At 45.9% G+C, this 20,543-nt stretch overlaps 1 protein-coding gene across 3 annotated transcripts in view; it reads right to left on the bottom strand.

Annotated features, from left to right (window-relative positions):
• LOC135547665 (aryl hydrocarbon receptor-like) overlaps positions 1-20,543 on the bottom strand; it is an 83,197-nt gene that overhangs the window by 36,159 nt on the left and 26,495 nt on the right. For all 3 annotated transcript variants that reach the window (XM_064976856.1, XM_064976857.1, XM_064976855.1), the window contains exons 4-9: positions 13,104-13,193; positions 10,078-10,204; positions 5,470-5,600; positions 4,991-5,193; positions 4,692-4,801; positions 195-336 (exon numbers count right to left, since the gene is read on the bottom strand). In XM_064976856.1, coding sequence (XP_064832928.1) covers positions 195-336; positions 4,692-4,801; positions 4,991-5,193; positions 5,470-5,600; positions 10,078-10,204; positions 13,104-13,193 — 803 coding nt within the window. The remainder of the gene's footprint in view (positions 1-194; positions 337-4,691; positions 4,802-4,990; positions 5,194-5,469; positions 5,601-10,077; positions 10,205-13,103; positions 13,194-20,543) is intronic.

The raw sequence follows: 20,543 nt of genomic DNA, 5'->3' as shown, positions 1-20,543 counted from the left end.
CTAACTGAGCTACAGAGGACCATGTTCTACTAACTGAAATACAGAGGACCACATAGTCGCTTCCTCCATCTGTGTTGTCTGATGTCATAACTGTGTCCCTAGGTCTATGAGGACTGAGTATTTTCTGGCCAGGTGACCTGACAAGGAAAACGACTGTTCCTAGACAGTGACAGGGCCCAGGGGAGTGCACGTACATCAGAGGCCTCTGTGTGGCGATGATGTAGTCTGGTTTTCCATTCTTGTACACCAGCCTGGCGTTGGCCTGGACCCACTTCCAGAGGTTGTCCTTGGTGAGGAGCCTGAACACAGTCAGACCGCTCTCCCCTGTCTTCATCACTGGAACCACAGGACACAGTTGTTTAGGATGGGAGGGTACACATTCACATTCAATTCAAGCTACAGCACTAGTAGGCAGATGTGGCAACGGGTACAGTAGATTAGGAATCAGGTTTATGGTTCAACTCTGAAGATATCTAGCTAGGTACCATTGCCTGTTATATTTACTCTGTACTCTGGCAAGGAGTATAAGGCAATGGTAGCTAGAAATCTAGAATCTAGAGCAAATTCCATAAGGCAGAGGGAGTAACTAGATGTACCCTGTAATATTGTGTTGGTAACTGCACTATATATACAAAAATATGTGATTATCCCTTCTTCAAATGAGTGGATTCGGCTATTTCAGCCACACCCGTTGCTGACAGATGTACAAAACTCGAGCACACAGCCATGCAATCCCCATAGACAAACATTGTCAGTAGAATGGCCTTACTGAAGAGCTCAGTGTCTGTCAACGTGGCACCGTCATAGGATGCCACCTTTCCAACAAGTCAGTTCGTCAAATTTCTGCCCTGCTAGAGCTGCCCCGGTCAACTGTAAGTGCTGTTATTGTGAGGTGGAAATGTCGAAGAGCAACAACGGCTCAGCCGCGAAGCAGTAGGCCACACATCTGGCTAAAAGATTACTGTAGCTCTGTTGGAATCACTTTTATAGATACATTTGGCACCTGGAAACAGAAGACAGGAATGACGGAGTCCATCCAAATCATCTTGGTTGCTGGACACTGTCCACGTATTTCAAGGCTGTGTTGAGACAATGACTTATCAATGACCCAAGACCAGCTCAGTTAATTCCTACCATTGTGACAATGAGTCGTCATAATGCTGCAGCAAATGTACATTATCCCAGGGGCGTTGGCAGACACAATGTAGGTAACTTAATTTATGTCCTCCTAATTGCCCTGAATACTTGTTTATCCTACAGCTATTGAAGGCATTAATCATGTGCCTATGAATCAGAGTTACACTGTTAGCACTGAGACGGTGTGCTGTAGTTGGAAGTCCCGTTTGCAGCTCACTGTGCACTATCAGCTCCAATATAAATAACATGAACAAGTCTACTTCTGATAAGCTTCTCAGTAAAGCATTAAAAACAAATCAAGCAACCCTGTAAAGTGCTAAAAATAACCCATATTAACATATGCAGCCTAAGAAACAAGGTTTGTGAACTTAATAACTTATTTGTAACAGATGACATCCATATTCTGACTATCTCTGAAACTCACTTAGATAATACTTTTGATGATACAGTAGTAGCAATACATGGTTATAACATCTACAGAAAAGACAGAAATGCCAACGGGGGAGGTGTTGCGGTCTATATTCAGAACCATATTCCTGTAAAGCTTAGAGACAATATAATGTTAAATACTGTTGAAGTAATATGGCTACAGGTTATTCTGCCTCACCTAAAGCCCATTCTTGTGGGAAGCTGCTATAGACCACCAAGTGCTAGACCACACATGGATAACATGTGTGAAATGCTTGATAATGTATGTGATATCAACAGAGAGGTATATTTTCTGGGAGAGGTCATATAATAAGCTTTGTAGTGATTCTTATGTTGATGATGTAAATAAAATTTGTTGGTCTGTGGTGTGTAATTAGGAGCAACCAGATGCTGCACTTGACAAATTATGTGACTGAACTAAATAGAAAGAAACTACAATATGAAACAAAAATAAATGATATAAAGAATGATAGTAAAAAGCTTTGGAGCACCTTAAATAACATTTTGGGAAAAAGGCAAACTCGGCTCCATCATTGATTGAATCAGGTGGCTCATTCATCACAAAACCCACTGATTTTGCCAACCACTTTAATTACTTTTTCATTGGCAAGATAACTTAGGCATGACATGCCAGCAACAAAAGCTGACACTACACATCCAAGTATATCTGTGACCAAATTATGAAAGACAAGCACTGTACTTTTGAATTCTGTTGAGTGTGGAAGAGGTGAAAAATTGTTGTTGTCTATCAATAATGACAAGCCACCAGGGTCTGACAATCTGGATAGAAAATTACTGAGGATAATAGTGGACAATATTGCCACATCTTCGATTTAAGCCTACTAGAAAGTGTGTGCCCTCAGGCCTAAAGGAAAGCAAAAGTCCTTCCGCTACCCAAGCCCCCTTTACTGACTCAAATAGCCGACCAACCAGCCTGTTACCAACCCTTAGTAAACTTTTGGAAAACATTTGACCAGATAAAATGCTATTTCACAGTAAACCAATTGACAACAGAATTTCAGCATGCTTTAGGGAAGGACATTCATCAAGCACAGCACTTACACAAATGGCTGATGATTGGCTGAGAGAAGTTGATGATAAAAATATTGTTGGGGCTGCTTTGTTGGACTTTAGTGCAGCTTTTGACATTATTGATCATAATCTGCTACTGGAAAAATGTATATGTGTTACTGCAAGAAAAAGTATTTGAACCCTTTGGAATTACCTGAATTTCTGCATAAATTGGTCATACAATTAGATCTGAGTCACAACAATAGACAGTCTGCTTAAACTAATAACACACAAACAATTATACGTTTTCATGTCTTTATTGAACACACCGTGTAAACATTCACAGTGCAGGGTGGGAAAAGTACGTGAACCCTTGGATTTAATAACTGGTTGACTCTTCTTTGAACCAGGGTGTCTGTAGTGACGCCTCCAGCACTGAGATGCAGTGCCTTAGTCCTCTGCACCTTTAGGGAGCCCAAAAGTGGGGAGAAGCTAAGATGGGGAGAAGTCTGTCCAAAATAAAGCGCTGCTCTGCATTCTTAACAACACTATCAACAAGGCAGGTCCTACAATTTTTGGGAAAATTGCAGTTGGCTCAGAACAGGGCAGCACGGCTGGGCCTTACAAGTACATGGAGAGCTAACATTAATGACATGCATGTCCGTCTCTCATGGCTCAAAGTGGAAGAGAGATTGACGTCCTCATGACTTGTTTTTGTAAGAGGTGTTGACAAGCTGAATGTACCGAGCTGTCTGTTTAAAATACAAGCACACAGCTCGACCCATGCATACCCCACAAGACATGCCACTAGAGGTCACTTCACAGTCCCCAAGTCCAGAACAGACCATGGGAGGCGCACAGTACTACATAGAGCCATGACTACATGGAACTCTATTCCACATCAAGTAACTGATGCAAGCAGTAGAATCAGATAAAAATATTGTAGTATTTTGTATTGTAGATAAGTAGTGGTGTAATAATTTTATATGATGTACTGTTTTCTATTTTGTTTTATATGTAATATAAGTGCTTTAATGTGTTTGGACCCCAGGAAGCAGCGAATGGGGATCCATAATAAATACAAATACACAAGATAACAGAACGGGACAGCGGAGTGCTGAAGCACAAAGCGCGTAAAAAAATAATCTGTCCTCGGTTGCAACACTCACTACCAAGTTCCAAACTGCCTCTGGAAGCAACGTCAGCACAAGAACTGTTCGTCGGGAGCTTCATGAAATGGGTTTCCGTGGCTGAGCAGCCTCACACAAGCCTACGATCACCATGAGACATGCCAAGAATCGGCTAGAGTGGTGTAAAGCTCACTGCCATTGGACTCTGGAGCAGTAGAAAAGCGTTCTCTGGAGTCATGAATCAGGCTTCACCATCTGGCAGTCCAATCGAAGAATCAGGGTTTGGCGGATGTCAGGAGAACGCTACCTGCCCCAATGCATAGTGCCAACTGTAAAGTTTGGTGGAGGAGGAATAATGGTCCGAGGCTGTTTTCATGGTTCAGGCTCCGTAGCATACAATGACATTCTAGATGATTCTGTGCATCCAACTTTGTGGCAACAGTTTGGGAAAGGCGCTTTCTTGTTTCAGCATGATAACCCTATCGAACACCTTTGGGATGAATTAGAATGCCGACTGCGAGCCAGACCTAAACGCCCAACATCAGTGCCTGACATCACAAACGCTTGTGGTTGAATGGAAGCAAGTCCCCGTAGCAATGTTCCAACATCTAGTGGAAAGCCTTCCCAGACGAGTGGAGGCTGTTATAGCACCAACTCCATATTAATGCCCATGATTTTGGAATGAGATATTCGACGAGCAGGTGTCCACATACTATTTGTTGTAGTGTATATGGATTATTGCTGCTGATCATGTAGTGTATCTGTGGCCTATCCTATCCTCTAGCAGCTCTGCGGCTTTGCTCAATCTGCGCCGTAATCCACTGGGATTACTTGGGAAAGCTGTCCGAACTCTGTGACCACCATCTTTGACCTGGTCAGACCCGGCCTCACCAATGTTTTGAGGACAGAACCAATTCAACCCAATCCAAAATAAATACTCCCATCTTTGTATTTTTAGGTAGACATAATGGAGATGAGGCTTACTTCGGACATGGTTCTCAGCGCAGTACAACATATCCGCCGCATGGATAAACTGATACCCAGAGCCTCGCACCCGAAGTTCAGCTTCAGTATACCCAAGCACAATTTTCCCCCTGCAAAAGGGATGACGTCAATAAACAATTATTTCACATCATATAATAACCAGTACTACATAACAATAGCAGTATGACTGACAAATGCCAGTCTATTCAATACTATTGTAATAGTAGTCTATTTATTTTGATGATTGCAACTGTCACCACAACATTATCATAATAACAAGGGAGTCAAAGTGAGCGTACTTTGCGTCGCAGGCCATGGGGGTGAAGTCCAGCTTGTGTTTGGTTCTGAAGGTCATGTTCTTGGTCCTGATCTCCAGGATGGAGGGGGGCTGGAGAGGCGTAGCGATGGCAAACAGGGCCAGCTGGGGTGGCGCCTTGACCCTGTTTTCCTGCCGCTGGTTCTGACCACGCAGGAACTTCAGCCTGCCCTGCAGACTCAGGGCCTGGCAGAGGGGGGGGGCGCAAACATTTTGTCTTAGACATGTATTTTTTCGTCTTCGATTGTACATGTGTTTGAATATCTGTCCAAAGTCTATCCAACAACAATCTGATTTACATCCATCAAAATTGTATTTCAACGTGTATTTCACGTCACCCTATGTCAATGTGTAAGCTTTCCTCTGAGTGAGCTTAAAATACTAATAGACCAACACTATTGGGAGGTGCATTCGGTCGGGGTGAGGTGTCAATAACACCTACCAGGAAGCTGAGAGACTCACCAGGAAGCCAGAGGAGTTGTCCAGGAGGCAGCGGAAGCGACACACGAAGTTCCTCTCCAGGAAGGAGGAGTTCTCTGGTGGGAGCTGCTCAGGGTTATAGGTCACAGTGGTGCTGCTCTCCGGCTCCACATCTATGGATCAGAAGATATGACATGTTCAGACCAGGCTTTTATCATCAAAATCATCTAACCACCTATTGTACTATATTTGGAAATGATCCTCAAGATTACAGCATACAGTTCAGTCATGTAGAAACAGAACAAAATGTGTGCAACTTCTCTAAGATGGTCATACAAACGGGTAATCAGTGACAACCTGATTATGGAATCTCATGAAAAAAATATTATTTTTATGATAGTACAGGAATTCATCAACACAAAAAGCTAAACGAATAACAACATTGTTGACTGTGAGTTGACATGAATGTTTGGGCTTGAAAAAAAAGCTGACGTGAGGTGTCTGCTGAGAGATGTGTCATGACACTTTAAACAAAGCGTTATTCAATATCCCTCAGCACATTCTAAATGTTAACTGTTCTGCTTCTGCATTCTGTTTTGACCCGACTGTGTGCCCTGTCCTCAATGGGCGTGGTCTCCTGGCTCTGTTGAAAATACACTTATGTAATTAGCACCAGAGGCTCATGTCGTCTTAGCTTGACATGTTTATTTATTTTACCTTTATTTAACTAGGCAATTCAGTTAAGAATAAATTTGTATTTTCAATGATGGCCTAGGAACAGTGGGTTAACTGCCTGTTCAGGGGCAGAACGACAGATTTGTACCTTGTCAGATTGGGGGTTTGAACTCGCAACCTTCCAGTTACTTGTCCAACGCTCTAACCACTAGGCTACTCTGCCCCGATGTGATGGCTTACTCTCTTGCAGGGGAAGAACAAATGTGCAACACCACCCACTAGTGGAGAGTTTAAGTCAGTGCAGAGGCCTGAGCCTTTCTTGAATGTTTATGAGCATTTATTAATTATAAATGTTTTATATAATGCATAATAATGAGTTATTATATACTTATGTAATGCATTACGCATACTTCATAAGGTTTTATAACTGCATTTGTAATGCATTATGCAGAGGGTATTCATAGGAAATGCTATTGAAAGTTCTGCATTCATTTCTATGATTGAATCTCTTAATGTTTTTTCATTGACGGAGGCGGTGATTCATGGTCTAATAGAGAGGTGGTGTTTCAGGGTCTAACACGGAGGTGGTGTTTCAGTATTCTAACACGGAGGTGGTGTTTCAGGGTCTAACACAGAGGTGGTGTTTCAGGGTCTAACACAGAGGTGGTGTTTCAGGGTCTAACAGAGAGGTGGTGTTTCAGTATTCTAACACGGAGGTGGTGTTTCAGTATTCTAACACGGAGGTGGTGTTTCAGGGCCAAACACAGAGGTGGTGTTTCAGGGTCTAACACAGAGGTGGTGTTTCAGGGTCTAACACAGAGGTGGTGTTTCAGGGTCTAACACAGAGGTGGTGTTTCAGGGTCTAACTAACAGAGGTGGTGTTTCAGGGTCTAACACAGAGGTGGTGTTTCAGGGTCTAACACAGAGGTGGTGTTTCAGGGTCTAACAGAGGTGGTGTTTCAGGGTCTAACACGGTGGTGGTGTTTCAGGGTCTAACACGGTGGTGGTGTTTCAGGGTCTAACACAGAGGTGGTGTTTCAGGGTCTAACACGGAGGTGGTGTTTCAGGGTCTAACACGGTGGTGGTGTTTCAGGGTCTAACACGGTGGTGGTGTTTCAGGGTCTAACACAGAGGTGGTGTTTCAGTATTCTAACACGGAGGTGGTGTTTCAGTATTCTAACACGGAGCTGGTGTTTCAGGGTCTAACACGGAGGTGGTGTTTCCGGGTCTAACACGGAGGTGGTGTTTCAGTATTCTAACACGGAGGTGGTGTTTCAGTATTCTAACACGGAGGTGGTGTTTCAGTATTCAGAGAGGTGGTGTTTCAGTATTCTAACACGGAGGTGGTGTTTCAGGGTCTAACACAGAGGTGGTGTTTCAGGGTCTAACACGGAGGTGGTGTTTCAGTATTCTAACACGGAGGTGGTGTTTCAGGGTCTAACAGAGAGGTGGTGTTTCAGTATTCTAACACGGAGGTGGTGTTTCAGGGTCTAACACAGAGGTGGTGTTTCAGGGTCTAACACGGAGGTGGTGTTTCAGTATTCTAACACGGAGGTGGTGTTTCAGGGTCTAAAACAGAGAGGTGGTGTTTCAGGGTCTAACAGAGAGGTGGTGTTTCAGGGTCTAACAGAGAGGTGGTGTTTCAGTATTCTAACACGGAGCTGGTGTTTCAGTGTCTAACACGGAGGTGGTGTTTCAGGGACTAACACAGAGGTGGTGTTTCAGGGACTAACAGAGAGGTGGTGTTTCAGGGTCTAACACGGAGGTGGTGTTTCAGAGACTAACACGGAGGTGGTGTTTCAGGGTCTAACACGGAGCTGGTGTTTCAGGGTCTAACACGGAGGTGGTGTTTCCGGGTCTAACACGGAGGTGGTGTTTCAGTATTCTAACACGGAGGTGGTGTTTCAGTATTCTAACAGAGAGGTGGTGTTTCAGTATTCTAACACGGAGGTGGTGTTTCAGGGTCTAACACAGAGGTGGTGTTTCAGGGTCTAACACGGAGGTGGTGTTTCAGTATTCTAACACGGAGGTGGTGTTTCAGGGTCTAACAGAGAGGTGGTGTTTCAGTATTCTAACACGGAGGTGGTGTTTCAGGGTCTAACACAGAGGTGGTGTTTCAGGGTCTAACACGGAGGTGGTGTTTCAGTATTCTAACACGGAGGTGGTGTTTCAGGGTCTAACAGAGAGGTGGTGTTTCAGGGTCTAACAGAGAGGTGGTGTTTCAGGGTCTAACAGAGAGGTGGTGTTTCAGTATTCTAACACGGAGCTGGTGTTTCAGTGTCTAACACGGAGGTGGTGTTTCAGGGACTAACACAGAGGTGGTGTTTCAGGGACTAACAGAGAGGTGGTGTTTCAGGGTCTAACACGGAGGTGGTGTTTCAGAGACTAACACGGAGGTGGTGTTTCAGGGTCTAACACGGAGGTGGTGTTTCAGGGTCTAACATGGAGGTGGTGTTTCCGGGTCTAACATGGAGGTGGTGTTTCCGGGTCTAACACGGAGGTGGTGTTTCAGGGTCTAACATGGAGGTGGTGTTTCAGGGTCTAACACAGAGGTGGTGTTTCAGTATTCTAACACGGAGGTGGTGTTTCAGGGTCTAAAACAGAGGTGGTGTTTCAGTATTCTAACACAGAGGTGGTGTTTCAGGGTCTAACACCGAGGTGGTGTTTCCGGGTCTAACACGGAAGTGGTGTTTAAAGTCTAACACGGAGGTGGTGTTTCTGGGTCTAACACGGAGGTGGTGTTTCCGGGTCTAACACGGAGGTGGTGTTTTCGGGTCTAACACGGAGGTGGTGTTTCAGTATTCTAACACGGAGGTGGTGTTTCAGTATTCTAACACGGAGGTGGTGTTTCAGGGTCTAACAGAGAGGTGGTGTTTCAGGGTCTAACAGAGAGGTGGTGTTTCAGGGTCTAACACAGAGGTGGTGTTTCAGTATTCTAACACGGAGCTGGTGTTTCAGGGTCTAACACAGAGGTGGTGTTTCAGGGTCTAACACGGAGGTGGTGTTTCAGGGTCTAACACGGAGGTGGTGTTTCCGGGTCTAACACGGAGGTGGTGTTTCCGGGTCTAACACGGAGGTGGTGTTTCAGGGTCTAACACGGAGGTGGTGTTTCCGGGTCTAACACGGAGGTGGTGTTTCAGGGTCTAACACGGAGGTGGTGTTTCCGGGTCTAACACGGAGGTGGTGTTTCAGGGTCTAACACGGAGGTGGTGTTTCAGGGTCTAACACGGAGGTGGTGTTTCAGGGTCTAACACGGAGGTGGTGTTTCCGGGTCTAACACGGAGGTGGTGTTTCAGGGTCTAACACGGAGGTGGTGTTTCAGGGTCTAACACGGAGGTGGTGTTTCAGGGTCTAACACGGAGGTGGTGTTTCAGGGTCTAACATGGAGGTGGTGTTTCAGGGTCTAACACGGAGGTGGTGTTTCAGTATTCTAACACGGAGGTGGTGTTTCAGTATTCTAACACGGAGCTGGTGTTTCAGGGTCTAACACGGAGGTGGTGTTTCAGGGTCTAACACGGAGGTGGTGTTTCAGTATTCTAACACGGAGCTGGTGTTTCAGGGTCTAACACGGAGGTGGTGTTTCAGGGTTTAACACGGAGGTGGTGTTTCCGGGTCTAACACGGAGGTGGTGTTTCCGGGTCTAACACGGAGGTGGTGTTTCCGGGTCTAACACGGAGGTGGTGTTTCCGGGTCTAACACGGAGGTGGTGTTTCCGGGTCTAACACGGAGGTGGTGTTTCCGGGTCTAACACGGAGGTGGTGTTTCAGGGTCTAACACGGAGCTGGTGTTTCAGGGTCTAACACGGAGGTGGTGTTTCAGGGTCTAACACGGAGGTGGTGTTTCAGGGTCTAACACGGAGGTGGTGTTTCAGGGTTTAACACGGAGGTGGTGTTTCCGGGTCTAACACGGAGGTGGTGTTTCCGGGTCTAACACGGAGGTGGTGTTTCCGGGTCTAACACGGAGGTAGGAAGTCACCTGAGGAGGACTTTCCCAGTGTGTCCATGATGGCAGGTGGGCTGAGGGCCCAGTGGAGGTTCCTCCTCAGCTCCGGCTGGTCCTCAGTGTGGACCAACTCATACACACTCTGGTGCATAATATCAGTCTGAAGGAAAGAGAGAGAGAGGAAGAGGGAGGGGGGGAAGAGAGTGAGGAAGAGGGGAGAGAGAGGGTGTAGGGAGAGCGAGGGGGTACGAAAGGAAGGAGGGATTATAGAGACATCCATCACATGGAGGCAGTTAAAATAAAGATGGGAAGCATGCACAACACAGACACAAACACTGTCTAAACGATAGATCCTTATGTAAATTACATTATGGGAACTTCAGACACTATACTGCTACAGTGCATTCGGAAAGTATTCAGGCCCCTTCAATTTTTCCACATTGTTTTTTATGGTACAGCCTTATTCTGAAATGGATTTAAAAAATACTCATCAATCTACACACAATATCCCATAATGACAAAGGGAAAACAGGTTTTTAGAAAACATAAATAAAACAAAAATACCTTATTTACAGAGGTATTCAGACCCTTTGTATGAGACTCAAAATTGAGCTCAGGTGCATCCTGTTTCCATTGATCATCCTTGAGATGTTTCTACAACTTGAATGGAGTCCACCTGTGGTAAATGCACAAACCTGCTCCAAAGCGCTCAGGACCTCAAACTGGGGCGAAGGTTCAGAACAAGTCTCTGAATGTCCTTGGGTGGCCCCAATTAAACATCGCTATACTGAAGGAGTGATGTTATGGGAACATCGCTGTACTGAAGGAGTGACGTTATGGGAACATCACTGTACTGTAGGAGTGACGTTATGGGAACATCGCTATACTGAAGGAGTGACGTTATGGGAACATCGCTGTACTGAAGGAGTGACATTATGGGAACATCGCTGTACTGAAGGAGTGACATTATGGGAACATCGCTGTACTGAAGGAGTGACGTTATAGAACATCGCTATACTGAAGGAGTGACGTTATAGGAACATCACTATACTGAAGGAGTGATGTTATGGGAACATCGCTGTACTGAAAGATTGACGTTATGGGAACATCGCTATACTGAAGGAGTGACGTTATGGGAACATCGCTGTACTGAAGGAGTGACATTATGGGAACATCGCTGTACTGAAGGAGTGACGTTATAGGACCATCGCTATACTGAAGGAGTGACGTTATGGGAACATCGCTGTACTGAAGGAGTGACGTTATGGGAACATCGCTGTACTGAAGGAGTGACGTTATGGGAACATCGCTATGCTGAAGGAGTGACGTTATGGGAACATCGCTGTACTGAAGGAGTGACGTTATGGGAACATCGCTGTACTGAAGGAGTGACGTTATAGAACATCGCTATACTGAAGGAGTGACGTTATGGGAACATCGCTGTACTGAAGGAGTGACGTTATAGAACATCGCTATACTGAAGGAGTGACATTATGGGAACATCGCTATACTGAAGGAGTGACGTTATAGAACATCGCTATACTTAAGGAGGGTGACGTTATGGGAACATCGCTGTACTGTAGGAGTGACGTTATGGGAACATCGCTATACTGAAGGAGTGACGTTATGGGAACATCGCTGTACTGAAGGAGTGACGTTATAGAACATCGCTGTACTGAAGGAGTGACGTTATGGGACATAGCTGTACTGAAGGAGTGACGTTATGGGAACATCGCTATACTGAAGGAGTGACGTTATGGGAACATCGCTGTACTGAAGGAGTGACGTTATAGAACATCGCTATACTGAAGGAGTGACATTATGGGAACATCGCTATACTGAAGGAGTGACGTTATAGAACATCGCTATACTTAAGGAGGGTGACGTTATGGGAACATCGCTGTACTGTAGGAGTGACGTTATGGGAACATCGCTATACTGAAGGAGTGACGTTATGGGAACATCGCTGTACTGAAGGAGTGACGTTATAGAACATCGCTGTACTGAAGGAGTGACGTTATGGGACATAGCTGTACTGAAGGAGTGACGTTATGGGAACATCGCTATACTGAAGGAGTGACGTTATGGGAACATCGCTATACTGAAGGAGTGACGTTATGGGAACATCGCTGTACTGAAGGAGTGACGTTATGGGAACATCGCTATACTGAAGGAGTGACGTTATGGGAACATCGCTATACTGAAGGAGTGACGTTATGGGAACATCGCTATACTGAAGGGGTCTGTGATATCTCTCCAAGAGTGTGGTGAATTACCAGTGTCTCAGTGTGTGCTGAACTTCTCCAGAGCCTAAATGTCATACAGCAGACTGCATAATGTGTGAGAAGTGCTTCAATCCTTTGTGCCTCTTCACTATCTCCCCCATCCCCTGCCATATTCCCATCCATCTCTGCAGGGTCTGTGATGCTGTGATGCTGGTCAGGGCTGCTGCCCACTGCCCACTACCACGGCTGGTGGTCTCTTTCCACTAAAGGCCAAGCTATTAATAGACTGGTCTCACCCAGTCTCTCTCTGTGGACCTGCTGAGCAGAATCAGACTCCTCACCAAGCAGGTAGGGCCCAGACAACGGCCCCTGACAGTTCGCAGCAGACACCGCACGCAACCCTCAAACCCAACCATAACTCCAATGAATATTATTTTAATTTAAATCAGGTTTATACAGATTAGTCTCATTGAGATCAAATCTAACCAATTATTTGATGCCATAGCATCTATAGGCATCTGTCTCTACTGGGGATCATTCTATGTTTGTATTGCATGCAATTAATGATAAAAACCTCAAGCAGAGATGACCATGTGTCGATGGAGGATTATGCTTTAATGTTTGCAAACATGCATGTGAATGCTGCACCAGGCTGACCCAGCAGTAGAATTAATGCTATTAGTCAGCCAGGATCCAGGAGACGATCCAGCTGCCTCACCAGATGCCTGCTTGTCTATTATGAATGAGCTGAGGCACAGAACACCCTGGTCATGCTTTAGGAATAGAACCTTCACTGGGGGTACGGAAAGGGAGGAGGGACAATCTGTACGGTACCTGGTGGAAGCCCAGGTAATCCTGAATGGTGTGAGAGGAGTAGAAAATGGTCCCGTCATTAGTGACCACCAGGACGAAGCCGTTCAGAGCCTGTATGTCAAACATGCACAAGATAACAAAAGATTGTTATACAACACAATGCAACTCACTGATGACACCGAGTCAGGAAAAAGCAGCTTTTAATTTGTTTGCTCTCTAAAATTGGATGGTGGCGCCCCTATGGCAATTCAAATGGCAGACTGATGACTCTTTTACTGAAGAATGTGTTCTATGATTGTGTTTTGCTTTTCGTGTATTGATGTGTATATTGATGTGTACTGATGTGTATATTGATGTGTACTGATGTGTATATTGAGGTGTACTGATGTGTATATTGATGTGTATACTGATGTGTATGCTGATGTGTATATTGATGTGTATACTGATGTGTATATTGATGTGTACTGATGTGTATATTGATGTGTACTGATGTGTATATTGAGGTGTACTGATGTGTATATTGATGTGTATATTGAGGTGTACTGATGTGTATATTGATGTGTATACTGATGTGTATGCTGATGTGTATATTGATGTGTATATTGATGTGTATATTGATGTGTATATTGATGTGTATATTGATGTCTATACTGATGTGTTTGCTGATGTGTATGCTGATGTGTATATTGATGTGTATATTGATGTGTATATTGATGTCTATACTGATGTGTATGCTGATGTGTATCCAGGGCTCAACGGTAAAAGAGACCTTGGTCTCAGCATGACTCCCTGTCAAAATAAAGCGGGGGAAAAAAATACACTGTAGTAGGCTGTATCTCACTGTAGTAGGCTGTATCTCACTGTAGTAGGCTGTATCTCACTGTAGTAGGCTGCATCTCACTGTAGTAGGCTGCATCTCACATCTCATCTCACTGTAGTAGGCTGTATCTCACTGTAGTAGGCTGTATCTCACTGTAGTAGGCTGTATCTCACTGTAGTAGGCTGCATCTCACTGTAGTAGGCTGTATCTCACTGTAGTAGGCTGTATCTCACTGTAGTAGGCTGTATCTCACTGTAGTAGGCTGCATCTCACTGCATCTCACTGTAGTAGGCTGTATCTCACTGTAGTAGGCTGCATCTCACTGTAGTAGGCTGTATCTCACTGTAGTAGGCTGCATCTCACTGTAGTAGGCTGCATCTCACTGTAGTAGGCTGTATCTCACTGTAGTAGGCTGTATCTCACTGTAGTAGGCTGCATCTCACTGTAGTAGGCTGTATCTCACTAGGCTGCATCTCACTGTAGTAGGCTGCATCTCACTGTAGTAGGCTGCATCTCACTGTAGTAGGTTGCACTGTAGTAGGCTGCATCTCACTGTAGTAGGCTGCATCTCTGTATCTCACTGTAGTAGGCTGCATCTCACTGTAGTAGCTGTATCTCACTGTAGTAGCTGCATCTCCCTGTAGTAGGCTGCATCTCACTGTAGTAGGCTGCATCTCACTGTAGTAGCTGTATCTCACTGTAGTAGGCTGCATCTCACTGTAGTAGGCTGCATCTCACTGTAGTAGGCTGTATCTCACTGTAGTAGGCTGCATCTCACTGTAGTAGGCTGCATCTCACTGTAGTAGGCTGTATCTCACTGTAGTAGGCTGTATCTCACTGTAGTAGGCTGCATCTCACTGTAGTAGGCTGTATCTCACTGTAGTAGGCTGCATCTCACTGTAGTAGGCTGCATCTCACTGTAGTAGGCTGTATCTCACTGCTGCATCTCAGTAGGCTGCATCTCACTGTAGTAGGCTGCATCTCACTGTAGTAGGCTGCATCTCACTGTAGTAGGCTGCATCTCACTGTAGTAGGCTGTATCTCATCTCACTGTAGTAGGCTGTATCTCACTGTAGTAGGCTGCATCTCACTGTAGTAGGCTGCATCTCACTGTAGTAGGCTGTATCTCACTGTAGTAGGCTGCATCTCACTGTAGTAGGCTGCATCTCACTGTAGTAGGCTGCATCTCACTGTAGTAGGCTGCATCTCACTGTAGTAGGCTGTAGTAGTAGGCTGCATCTCACTGTAGTAGGCTGAATCTCACTGTAGTAGGCTGCTGCATCTCACTGTAGTAGGCTGTATCTCACTCACTGTAGTAGGCTGCATCTCACTGTAGTAGGCTGCATCTCACTGTAGTAGGCTGCATCTCACTGTAGTAGGCTGCATCTCACTGTAGTAGGCTGCATCTCACTGTAGTAGGCTGCATCTCACTGTAGTAGGCTGTATCTCACTGTAGTAGGCTGCATCTCACTGTAGGCTGCATCTCACTGTAGTAGGCTGCATCTCACTGTAGTAGGCTGCATCTCAGGCTGCATCTCACTGTAGGCTGCATCTCACTGTAGTAGGCTGTATCTCACTGTAGTAGGCTGTATCTCACTGTAGTAGGCTGCATCTCACTGTAGTAGGCTGCATCTCACTGTAGTAGGCTGTATCTCACTGTAGTAGGCTGCATCTCACTGTAGTAGGCTGCATCTCACTGTAGTAGGCTGCATCTCACTGTAGTAGGCTGCATCTCACTGTAGTAGGCTGCATCTCACTGTAGTAGGCTGCATCTCACTGTAGTAGGCTGCATCTCACTGTAGTAGGCTGCATCTCACTGTGTAGGCTGTCACTGTAGTAGGCTGCATCTCACTGTAGTAGGCTGCATCTCACTGTAGTAGGCTGCATCTCTCACTGTAGTAGGCTGTATCTCACTGTAGTAGGCTGTATCTCACTGTAGTAGGCTGTATCTCACTGTAGTAGGCTGTATCTCACTGTAGTAGGCTGCATCTCACTGTAGTAGGCTGCATCTCACTAGGCATCTCACTGTAGTAGGCTGCATCTCACTGTAGTAGGCTGCTGTATCTCACTGTAGTAGGCTGCATCTCACTGTAGTAGGCTGCATCTCACTGTAGTAGGCTGTATCTCACTGTAGTAGGCTGCATCTCACTGTAGTAGGCTGCATCTCACTGTAGTAGGCTGCATCTCACTGTAGTAGGCTGCATCTCACTGTAGTAGGCTGTATCTCACTGTAGTAGGCTGCATCTCACTGTAGTAGGCTGCATCTCACTGTAGTAGGCATCTCACTGTAGTAGGCTGCATCTCACTGTAGTAGGCTGCATCTCACTGTAGTAGGCTGAAGGCTGCATCTCACTGTAGTAGGCTGTATCTCACTGTACTAGGCTGCATCTCACTGTAGTAGGCTGTATCTCACTGTAGTAGGCTGTATCTCACTGTAGTAGGCTGAAGGCTGCATCTCACTGTAGTAGGCTGTACCTCACTGTAGTAGGCTGAAGGCTGCATCTCACTGTAGTAGGCTGTACCTCACTGTAGTAGGCTGCATCTCACTGTAGTAGGCTGTATCTCACTGTAGTAGGCTGCATCTCACTGTAGTAGGCTGTATCTCACTGTGGTAGGCTGTACCTCACTGTAGTAGGCTGAAGGCTGCATCTCACTGTAGTAGGCTGTACCTCACTGTAGTAGGCTGTATCTCACTGTAGTAGGCTGTTTCTCACTGTAGTAGGCTGCATCTCACTGTAGTAGGCTGCATCTCACTGTAGTATGCCGCATCTCACTGTAGTAGGCTGCATCTCACTGTAGTAGACCTCATCTCACTGTAGCAGCCTACAGTCTACATCTCACTGTTGTAGGCTGCATCTCACTGTAGTAGGCTGTAGGCTGCATCTCACTGTAGTAGGCTGTATCTCACTGAAGTAGACTGTAGGCTGCATCTCACTGTAGTAGGCTGCATCTACTGTGCTGTATGAAGTAGACTGCATCTCACTGTAGTGCCGAGAGACTTAAACTCATCTCAAGACTGCATCTCACTGAAGTAGACTGTAGGCTGCATCTCACTGTAGTAGGCTGCATCTCACTGTAGTAGACTGTAGGCTGCATCTCACTGTAGTAGGCCTCATCTCACTGTAGCAGCCTACAGTCTACATCTCACTGTTGTAGGCTGCATCTCACTGTAGTAGGCTGTAGGCTGCATCTCACTGTAGTAGGCTGTATCTCACTGTAGTAGGCTGCATCTCACTGTAGTAGGCTGCATCTCACTGTAGTAGACTACATCTCACTGTAGTAGACTGCATCTCACTGTAGTAGACTGCATCTCACTGTAGTAGGCTGCATCTCACTGTAGTAGGCTGTATCTCACTGTAGTAGACTGCATCTCACATTAGGCTTAGTCTTTCCATTAGGCTTAGTCTTTCCATTAGGCTTAGTCCTTCCATTAGGCTTAGTCCTTCCATTAGGCTTAGTCCTTCCATTAGGCTTAGTCTTTCCATTAGGCTTCGTCTTTCCATTAGGTTTAGTATTTCCATTAGGCTTAGTCTTTCCATTAGGCTTAGTCCTTCCATTAGGCTTAGTCTTTCCATTAGGCTTAGTCCTTCCATTAGGCTTAGTCCTTCCATTAGGCTTAGTCCTTCCATTAGGCTTAGTCCTTCCATTAGGCTTAGTCTTTCCATTAGGCTTAGTCTTTCCATTAGGCTTAGTCCTTCCTTTCTTAGCAGACCCAGTTCCACAACGGGGTAAAGGGGGCTTAGCCCCCTCAGTTGTTTTAGTTTTATGTCCCTATATAAAAACAACAAAAATGTTCAAATGATTGAGTGACAGGTTGGCTCAAAATCTGTATCTCCGCTGCACTGTGTCAGCACAATGGACAGAGTGTGTTGCTGTGTTTGTGGGGGGGTATGGAAAGGCACGGGGCAGTTTGGTAGGACTCCTTTGTGTTTCCATCTGTGGTAGGCTCAGTGAATAAAGGGATATGCCTCCGCCTGTGCAGCCATCCTGAGGTCATATTTTGTATGTATTTACAAAGGGCTGTGTCAAGTTTACCATTGAAGCTGCTTCCCTCAACTCTGCCTCACCATTACAGAGTTTAGTTAGCTTCTTAGCTAGCTGTAAAAAACTAATTTCCCAGTGCCACAATAGATATCAAAAATTGGCTTTGGGCAAAGTACCAAAACAAAAAAATGAGAGAGATGAGCAGCAGCATCAATTCACCGAAGCCGCCACCATGCCGATGCCATGATGCTGCCAAGCAATGATGCTGCCGAGCGGCAGCTAGCTCTGCGGATAGAGTCTACCCACCATTCCGCAAGGATAATGGCTCCACAGCGCGCTCCACCTCCCGATCCTTCCTTACGATCTTAGAACAAAGCAGCCAGCCCAGGTTAGCCGAGAATCATCATAACCTAGACGCAGGTTCTCTGTCCATAAACATTCATTAATTAGCAACTGGTTCATAGGAAGAGAGTAGCTGGAACACTCAGTTACTGCAGAATTCAATATAATTCCAATACAATACAAGAACCCAAATGAAGCACCTGAGTATAGCTACATATCAGTATGTTTCATCATAGAAATAGATCCATTCTACTATAGTTTTCTTGGTAGCCTAGGGGTTTTTGTGGTTGTAAATGGAACTGGACGTAATAGTAGGCTGCCAACGATACTCATGAGCGGAATGGTTCTACAGGTTGAAAGTGGGCTTATAGGACTTTTTGTTTGGCAAGACAGCTATGCATGGCTGTATCTCACTGTAGGAGGCTGTATCTCAGGGTAGTAGGCTGTAGACTGCATCTCACTGCAGTAGGCTGTATCTCACTGTAGTAGACTGTAGGCTGCATCTCACTGTAGAAGGCTGCATCTCACTGTAGTAGACTGTAGACTGCATCTAACTGTAGTAGGCTGCATCTCACTGTAGTATGCTGCATCTCACTGCAGTAGGCTGTAGGCTGCATCTCACTGAAGAAGGCTGCATCTCACTGCAGTAGGCTGTAGGCGGCATCTCACTGTAGTAGGCTGTATCTCACTGTAGAAGGCTGTATCTCACTTTAGTAGGCTGCATCTCACTGCAGAAAAGCTGTATGCTGCATCTCACTGCAGTAGGCTGCATCTCACTGTAGTATACTGTAAGCTGCATCTCACTGCAGTAAACTGCATCTCACTGTAGTAGACTGTAGGCTGCATCTCACTGTAGCAGGCTGCATCTCACTGTAGCAGGCTGTAGGCTCCATCTCACTGTAGTAGACTGTAGGCTGCATCTCACTGTAGTAGACTGCATCTCACTGTAGCAGGCTGTAGGCTGCATCTCACTGTAGCAGGCTGCATCTCACTGAAGTAGGCTGCATCTCACTGCAGTAGGCTTCATCTCACTGCAGTAAGCTGCATCTCACTGTACTAGGCTGGATCTCACTGCAGTAGGCTGCATCTCACTGTAGTAGGCTACATCTCACTGTAGCAGGCTGTAGGCTGCATCTCACTGTAGTAGGCTGCATCTCACTGTATCAGGCTGTAGGCTGCATCTCCCTGTAGTAGGCTGCATCTCACTGCATTCGACTGTAGGCTGCATCTCACTGTCGTAGGCTGCATCTCAGTGTAGTAGGCTGTAGGCTGAATCTCAATATAGCAGGCTGCATATCACTGTCGTAGACTGTAAGCTGCATCTCACTGTAGTAGCCTGTAAGCTGCATCTCACTGTAGTAGACTGTAGGCTGCATCTCACTGTAGTAGGCTGTAGGCTGCATCTCACTGCAGTAGGTTTCATCTCACTGCAGTAAGCTGCATCTCACTGCACTAGGCTGGATCTCACTGCAGTAGGCTGCATCTCACTGTAGTAGGCTGCATCTCACTGTAGCAGGCTGTAGGCTGCATCTCACTGTAGTAGGCTGTAGGCTACATCTCACAGTAGTAGGCTGCATCTCACTGTAGCAGGCTGCATCTCACTGCAGTAGGCTGTGCACAGGCTGCATCTCACTTAGGTAGGCTGCATCTCACTGTGGTAGACTGCATCTCACTGTAGCAAAAACAAAAACATATAGGCTGCATCTCACTGTAGCAGGCTGTAGGCTGCATCTCACTGTTGTAGGCTGTAGGCTGCATCTCACTGTAGTAGGCTGCATCTCACTGTAGCAGGCTGTAGGCTGCATCTCACTATAGTAGGCTGCATCTCACTGTAGTAGACTGTAGTCTGCATCTCACTGTAGTAGCCTGTAGGCTGCATCTCACTGTAGTAGACTGTAGGCTGCATCTCACTGTAGTAGACTGCAATCTCACAGTAGTAGGCTGCATCTCACTGTAGTAGACTGCAATCTCACAGTAGTAGGCTGCATCTCACTGTAGTAGGCTGCATTTCCCTGCAGTACACTGTAGGCCGCATCTCACTGTAGTAGGCTGTAGGCTTCATCTCACTGCAGTAGGCTTCATCTCACTGCAGTAAGCTGCATCTCACTGTACTAGGCTGGATCTCACTGCAGTAGGCTGCATCTCACTGTAGTAGGCTGCATCTCACTGTAGCAGGCTGTAGGCTGCATCTCACTAGCAACTGGTAGGCTGCATCTAGGAAGTAGGCTGCATCTCACTGTAGCAGGCTGTAGGCTGCATCTCCCTGTAGTAGGCTCATCTCACTGCATTCGACTGTAGGCTGCATCTCACTGTCG

The sequence above is a fragment of the Oncorhynchus masou genome, chromosome 10 (assembly GCF_036934945.1).
Source record: "Oncorhynchus masou masou isolate Uvic2021 chromosome 10, UVic_Omas_1.1, whole genome shotgun sequence".
In the NCBI taxonomy this organism is placed as follows: domain Eukaryota; kingdom Metazoa; phylum Chordata; class Actinopteri; order Salmoniformes; family Salmonidae; genus Oncorhynchus; species Oncorhynchus masou.
Note: the sequence above shows the minus strand (reverse complement) of the source record. Positions and strands in the feature narration are given on the sequence as shown.